Raw genomic sequence first — 7,786 nt, 5'->3', positions numbered from 1 at the left:
GGGCATACTGGATTAAATAGTACGCTTAAAATAATAGGGAAACATGCGACTGGGATGTGTGAGGTCTGTAATATTAACGAAACAGTAGAGCATGTAATTATGAATTGTCATAGGTATAAGGAGGAAAGGATGAGGCTGAAAGACTGGTTTAGGAAAGAAAAAATTAGATTTGAAATGAGGGAAATACTACAAATGAATTCAGGGCATGTAGGGTATAGAGCGATATTTGTGTTTTTGAATAAAACAGGGCTTAGTAGAAGGATATGAGTTTAGTTGTTTTAGAAAGTTGTATGTAATAATAATGATAATGTATGAATATTAATAATGTTATTAGATATTTATGAAGCTATTTATTGGTTTTATATAAGTATGTATTTATTTATTTATTTATTTATTTATTTAAAGGATAGTGAGAGAAGGCTATTGTGATCCACACTCCATATCAGAAGGTGGCGGTAATGCACACTGAAAAGTTGTTTGCCAACCGCCATTAAAAGAAAGAAGAAGAAGAAGAAGATGACTTGACAGTGTGTGTGTTCCTCTGAGTGTCCGGCAGGAGGCGCCACATCCTCTCCACTCTCACTGATGACGTCTGATCTTCCGCTCCTGCGCAGCGCGAGGCTGATCCACAGGCTGGACACACAGATCTGAACTAAACAACAACAAACCCTCCAGAATCAGCGCGAGTCCGTCAACACACACACTCTCAGTGTGAATCTGATGATTACATCATGTCTGGAAACGCTTTTCCAGGTGTGTACATCTCAGTGTGTGCGACAAACCTGTGTCTGTGTGTCACTAACTTGTGTTTGTTTACTTCTAAACAGCTGAAGTGTGTTTATCTACATGTGTCCCTGATAACTATATGTGTCTCATTCTGTTAACATGAGTTCATCTTTTTGAAAAATTACATAATAAATTAACCACTATTTCACACAAAGATTCAGGGAACATTTGTTTAGGTTTATAATAACCGATTAAGTTTGTTAAAACCGGTCAGTAGTACTATCAAATGATATAAAATGTCCATTGTCATAAGATTATGAGTCTGCAACTTCTCAATAAAGTTATCAACATTTTCAAGTAACAAAATAATGATTTTTAGCGAGGAGTTTTGAAAGAACTATAATGTAACTTTATATTCGACATTCTTTTCTTTCTTATGAGCCAGAAAAACTAAACTATAGTAACTATAGATATAAACTATAGTATATAGAATACATATCTGTAAAAAAAAGTCATATATTATTTATATTTATGAAAAAAAAAACATTTCCCCATTCTAACGTGAGACAATTTTTCATTGTTTTTATAATTAATTTATGTATTGATTGATTGCATGTTATCAGTCTGATTTTGCTTATTATCAGTGTTATTGAATTATGTTTCCTATCAATTCTATCGTAAGATTATGCTAGTGCAACTTGTCAATAAAGGTAAAACATTTTTAAGGAGGCAAAATAAAAAAAAGTTTTAAGTAAACAAACTATTACAATAGTCCAGCGATATGTGAAGTGTTGAAGTAAAGATAATGAAAGTAAGTGTGTATTGTGTTTCTGACTCCAGATCAGTGTGGATCTGAGGAGGAGAGAGAGGGGGAGGAGCTGAGACTCGTTCTGATTGGCCGGACGGGCTCAGGCAAGAGCGCCACAGGAAACACCATCTTAGGGCGACGTCACTTCCTGTCTGCGCTGCGTGCGAGTTCTGTGACACGCGTGTGTGAGTGCGGCACCGCGGATCTGCGCGAGGAAGAGGAGTGCGCTGGGATGAAGAGGGTTCTGGTGGTGGATATGCCGGGGTTCGGCGACACACGGGTCGACCCGAGTCACGTTCACGCCGAGATGGCGAAGTGTGTGTCGCTGACGGCTCCGGGGCCGCACGCCTTCCTGCTGGTGGTGCCGCTGGGCCGGTTCACGGAGGAGGAGACGCGCGCCGTGGCGGAGATGCTGCGCGTGTTCGGCGAGGAGGCGCTCCGCCACACGGTGGTGCTGTTCACGCGCGCGGACGAGCTGGAGGAGGAGGAGGGGGGGATGGAGGGGTTCCTGGGGGCCGGATCCGCTCCGGAGCCGCTAGCGCTCCTGCTGAGCCGCTGCGCCGGACGCTACTGCCTCTTCAACAACAGGGCGCCGGAGAACCGCGCGCAGGTGCGCATCCTGCTGGAGACGGTGCAGGAGATGCTGGAGCGCGCGGGCGGAGGCTGTTACACCAACAACATGTTCCTGCAGGCCGAGCGAGCCGTACGGGACGAGCAGCAGCGCCGCACACACCACTGTGAGAGGACCCGCTCTGGGGTTATGACCCGCTTCACACTGTCTGAACATTCTAACATCTAGATACAGTTATACTATAGACCAGGGGTCGGCAAGTAACTTTGGCCGCGGGCCAATATTTTTTTTAGCCAGTAGATGGCGGGCCAGCTACACAGAGTAGGCCTATGGATACAAATTAAATACTCTTATATAGGCCTATAATTGCGGAATATGATGGGTCCGTCACCGTCCGTGGATCATTCATTCAATCGTTTTTTTTTTTTTTTCAAATTAAAACCAAAAATAAAAAGATGAAAAACGACTTGTTTTTCCATTATTTATTTCCTAAACTGAAATGAAAAAAAAAAAATAAGGACGGGTTTTCTGATTTTCTGATTGTGCTCAGATCAAAAATAGAAAAAATGAATTACTGGATTAGACAAATTTAAATTTTGATTTTTAAGTTTTAATTTAACACCTTATGCATATATCAAGGAAACCATTTTAAACAGATCAAGTAGGCTACTATTGTGGTAACATATTACAGCCATTTTAATAAAGGTGTGAATAGCAATCATGCCTCATTCCGTACAGTCCGACTTTTGAACTTTATTCCTTTTTTATTATTATTATTTATTCGGGGACACACACATACACACCTAAGGTTTAAGAAGGTCTGCGTGGGACTGTTTTTTTTCGTCCCGCTCCCACAAGGTTCTATTCAGCAACCGCTTAAAATACACTCGGTGTTCACCCGCTTTATTTCCCGACCTGACGGGTCCACAAAATTTAGATCTCGTTTCCATAATCTCACATTCAAATGTCTCTAATGGAAAGAAGGAGATTGGAGTAGCCTATAATAATTATAAATGCTATACAAAAATTGTGTTCGTGTCAGTATAAATATTAGGCTATTTTAACATTGTACTGTCAGCAGAGAAAAAAAATGTCACAGAAAAAAAATATGAAATATAAATAACATGAATTAAATAGGACAAAGCCTATCACTCAAGTTTCTAAGCAACATAAACGAAAATCATATTGCCCTACTGACGAAATGAAGTAGGCTATTTTCTGTCGAACTATTTCAAACATCCTTGCAAAAAAAGAATGTTGTTGACTGACAATGGTTTCAGTACCAAACAGCTCCTCAGAGCTAGGTGTACAGGCGGTCAGAATTAAGTGCGGATACGCTGTCAAAAGATGTCGGGAGTTGGCTATTGTCAGTCAGACCGCACGCTCCGTCCAAAGTACACCAGAGTTCTGACCGCTACCGTCTTTTGACGCGCGAATGGACACAAAGTGGTCAAGCGTATAACTAGACGCGGCAGGCGCGAATTTGACGCGCTATTCACGTCCGTTGTGAACGCACAGTTATACTTTAAAACGTAATCCCGCGCCGCATTATTCCCTATGGGCGTTTCACACAGTATGCGGCGGTGAAATCGCCGCGCGACTACGGCTTTTCTCAAGTAGTGGAAGAGTTTTGTACAGCATTTAGGACTGCCAAAATAATCCGGCGGGCCAGAAAATATTGCTGACGGGCCAGTTTTGGCCCGCGGGCCGCCAGTTGCCGTTCCCTGCTATAGACAGACAGACTGATAGATAGATAGATAGATAGATAGATAGATAGATAGATAGATAGATAGATGGATATATAGACAGATAGATAGATAAGATGATAGATAGATAGATAGATAGACAGACAGACAGACAGAGAGACAGACAGAGAGACAGACAGATAGATAGACAGATAGATAGACAGATAGATAGACAGATAGATAGATAGATGGATAGATAGACAGATATATAGATAAGATGATAGATAGATAGATAGATAGATAGATAGATAGATAGATAGATAGATAGATAGATAGATAGATAGATAGATAGATAAGATGATAGATAGATAGATAGATAGATAGATAGATAGATAGATAGATAGATAAGATGATAGATAGACAGATAGATAGACAGATAGATAGACAGATAGATAGATAGATGGATAGATAGACAGATATATAGATAAGATGATAGATAGATAGATAGATAGATAGATAGATAGATAGATAGATAGATAGATAGATAGATAGATAGATAAGATGATAGATAGATAGATAGATAGATAGATAGATAGATAGATAGATAGATAGATAGATAGATAGATAAGATGATAGATAGACAGATAGATAGATAGATAGATAGATAGATAGATAGACAGATAGATAGATAGATAGATAGATAGATAAGATGATAGATAAATAGATAGATAGATAGATAGATAGATAGATAAGATGATAGATAGATAGATAGATAGATAGATAGATAGATAGATAGATAGATAGATAGATAGATAGATAGATAAGATGATAGATGGATATATAGACAGATAGATAGATAAGATGATAGATAGATAGACAGAGAGACAGACAGAGAGACAGACAGATAGACAGACAGATAGATAGACAGATAGATAGATGGATAGATAGACAGATATATAGATAAGATGATAGATAGATAGATAGATAGATAGATAGATAGATAGATAAGATGATAGATAAATATAGATAGATAGATAGATAGATAGATAGATAGATAGATAGATAGATAAGATGATAGATAGATAGATAGATAGATAGATAGATAGATAGATAGATAGATAGATAGATAGATGGATATATAGACAGATAGATAGATAAGATGATAGATAGATAGATAGACAGACAGACAGACAGAGAGACAGACAGATAGATAGACAGAGAGACAGACAGATAGACAGAGAGACAGACAGATAGATAGATAGACAGACAGATAGACAGAGAGACAGACAGATAGATAAACAGATAGATAGATGGATAGATAGACAGACAGACAGACAGAGAGACAGACAGATAGACAGACAGACAGACAGAGAGACAGACAGATAGATAGACAGAGAGACAGACAGATAGACAGAGAGACAGACAGATAGATAGACAGATAGACAGACAGATAGACAGAGAGACAGACAGATAGATAAACAGATAGATAGATGGATAGATAGACAGATATATAGATAAGATGATAGATAGATAGATAGATAGATAGATAGATAGATAGATAGATAGATAGATAAGATAGATAAGATGATAGATAGATAGATAGATAGATAGATAGATAGATAGATATACAACATATGACAGAATAGTACTCTTGTTGTCTGAAACATTGATGAAATGTGAGTGAGTTTATTGGTGAAGAAGAGTCTGTCGATGAGGACAGAAGAAGGAAGTTAATGTTGTGCCTCTCTCTCTCTCTGTCTCAGTGTGGAGGAGTGTAGCGGGCGGCAGACGGCAGGCGCTGCGATCGGCTCTGGGCCGCCTGCGGGCCGAAGCCGCGCTCTCGGGGAAGGTCCTGGAGCGCGTGAAGGTGCTGGTCGCCGCCGGGGCCACGGGTGTGGCGGTCGGGGCCGTGCTCGGGGCCGCGGCTCCTCTGGCGCTGGCGGGGTCGGCGGGGTTAGCCGGAGTCTCCTCAGGCCAGGCGTTCGGCGCTATCGTGGCGGCCGCGAGCGGACAGACGGCGGTGGCTCTGGGAGCGGCGACGGGCGGGGGGGTCGGGGGGGCAGTGGGGGCCCTAGCCGGAGCCGAGGCCGCGGGGCCGCGAGACGCCGCGCTGGAGGCACTGCAGCAGGTGGGAGTGATGGGGGCTGTGGTGGTGGGCGTGGCTGCAGGAGTGGGCGGGGTCGTGGGGGCGGGGTCAGCGCTGGGGGCGGGTCTAGGGGGTGGAGCTGCTGTGACCAGTTCAACCGCACTGAATGGCATCGGAACGACCGCGCGCATCCTGAGCGAGATCGGGCGAGCGGCGGCGGGAATCGCTCTGGCCGGAGGATTCGTCGTCAAAGTGGTGAAGGAGAGAGTGCGGTCCGCGGAGAATGGCTTCAGCGAACGCAACTCCTACGAGATCCACTGGAACAAGTGACATTAATGCAGTGCTTTTACACGCTTATTCTCTCTGATCTGATCACTTCATTCAGGCACATTTCAACAATAAAATGACATTTTAAACTAGTTTTTACCTATTGATATAAACCTGCATTCAAACAGTGTGTTCAGTTCTTCACTCATTTAAGATAAACGCATTTTAGTGAACTCCAGGTTGAACTGTGATGAACAAATTATGGACCCTCAGCACTTATTCTCTCTGATCTGATCATTTCTGTCAGATTCATAGATGTATTTCAACATGAAAATCACATTTTGAACTAGTTTTGATATAAACCTGCATTCAGACGGTGTGTTCAGGATCCAGTTAGTCACTCATTTATGATCAACATGTTTTGTATTGAGCATATTTCGAGTGAACTCCAGGTTGAGCTGTGTGTTTGAACAGTTGGTGACGTGTTGCTCTCTGGTTTAGTGAGATCTGATGGACTGAACACTGTGTGTGTGTGTGTGTGTGTGTGTGTGTGTGTGTTTTCTGGAGCAGCTCAACACAAATAAACACACGTGAAGAATCTGAGACTGAGGCTTTTATTCATTATACACACGCTTCACTCACACACACCTGACGCTATTTCACCAGTTAAAGCCTGAACTATTTATGTTTAATGTTTATTCATTTCCACATTACTGGAATTATATCTCACTTATTTTATTCTCAATAACTCATTGAAAGTCATCATGCATTTGAATCTTCCCTCCTGATTAACAGCGTTTTATTAAGCCAATCGTGATATTTTATTATTTTATTTTGGGGTGATTTTGGAAATGTGGATGTGTTTTCAAGGGAACAAAATTCTACTGATATATTTACTGAGTTATGAGTCTACAAAGGAGTTTTGAAAGGACTACAGTTTGATTGCATTATGGGTTATAAGACAGAAAACTAGGTAATATATTAAAATTATAACAATAAAAATGATCTCCCTCCCACATATAAACCCTGTGTTCTGTTGAGAGACTTTCACTGTTTATTGAGTGTTATCAAGTTGACATGATATAAATATATCTAAACTGCTTTAAACAGAAGTTGGTTTATAACCTTTCATAATCTTATGTCAACTGATCATAAAACATAATGTCAACTTGATATAACACGCAATGTACTTTGGCATGAAAATGGTTAAGATATATTTCAGATGAAGGTCTCCTTTTAAAGGTATTCTGGTCAGAAATGCTATTTAATATTAAGAATAGATAAATGTTATTTAACTTAAGTTGTTATCGTCTCTCTGCTGGTAAAAGCGCTAAAATTAGGTTGTGTGAAGATGATGCTGATGATGTAACCACACACAAAGAGAGACTCTTCAGCCTTATTTGCATATTTAACTGACCTTTCACCAACCCGCTGCCTGCTCATTAAATATTCATGAACTCTTCATTCACTCAGAGCGGCCTGGGCGGAGTTTAGTCTGAGGGGCGGGACGAATGCAAATGAGCAGAGCGCCTCTGCTCATCGACGTACAATCAGGCCACGCTCGAGCGGGCGATCTGATTGGACGACAGCGCCCGATCTTACGACGGCTAGAGCCGAGCGCGAGCCAATCAGGCGTCATTCTC

General features: G+C 41.2%; 1 protein-coding gene across 1 annotated transcript; it reads left to right on the top strand.

The window, feature by feature from the left end:
* Positions 1–617: 617 nt before the first annotated feature.
* LOC308704624 (uncharacterized protein) lies at positions 618–6,741 on the top strand. The gene is made up of 3 exons (XM_081389064.1): positions 618–753; positions 1,567–2,271; positions 5,554–6,741. Exons 1-3 carry the CDS (start codon positions 732–734, stop codon positions 6,204–6,206), a joined length of 1,380 nt encoding a protein of 459 aa, XP_081245190.1. The 5' UTR covers positions 618–731; the 3' UTR covers positions 6,207–6,741.
* The last annotated feature ends 1,045 nt before the right edge of the window (positions 6,742–7,786 follow it).

The sequence above is a fragment of the Scardinius erythrophthalmus genome, assembly GCF_964197995.2.
Source record: "Scardinius erythrophthalmus genome assembly, chromosome: 1".
Classification (NCBI taxonomy): Eukaryota; Metazoa; Chordata; class Actinopteri; order Cypriniformes; family Leuciscidae; genus Scardinius; species Scardinius erythrophthalmus.
The sequence above is the reverse complement of the archived record's forward strand: the minus strand, read 5'-3'. Positions and strand labels throughout refer to the sequence as shown.

Bases quoted from the DNA above. Each gene is read 5' to 3' on its own strand.
- LOC308704624 (XM_081389064.1), top strand. From the start codon at position 732: ATGTCTGGAAACGCTTTTCCAG. The intron at 754-1,566 runs GTGTGTACATCT...TTCTGACTCCAG, and splicing joins GTCTGGAAACGCTTTTCCAG to ATCAGTGTGGATCTGAGGAG. The intron at 2,272-5,553 runs GTGAGAGGACCC...TCTCTGTCTCAG, and splicing joins GCAGCGCCGCACACACCACT to TGTGGAGGAGTGTAGCGGGC.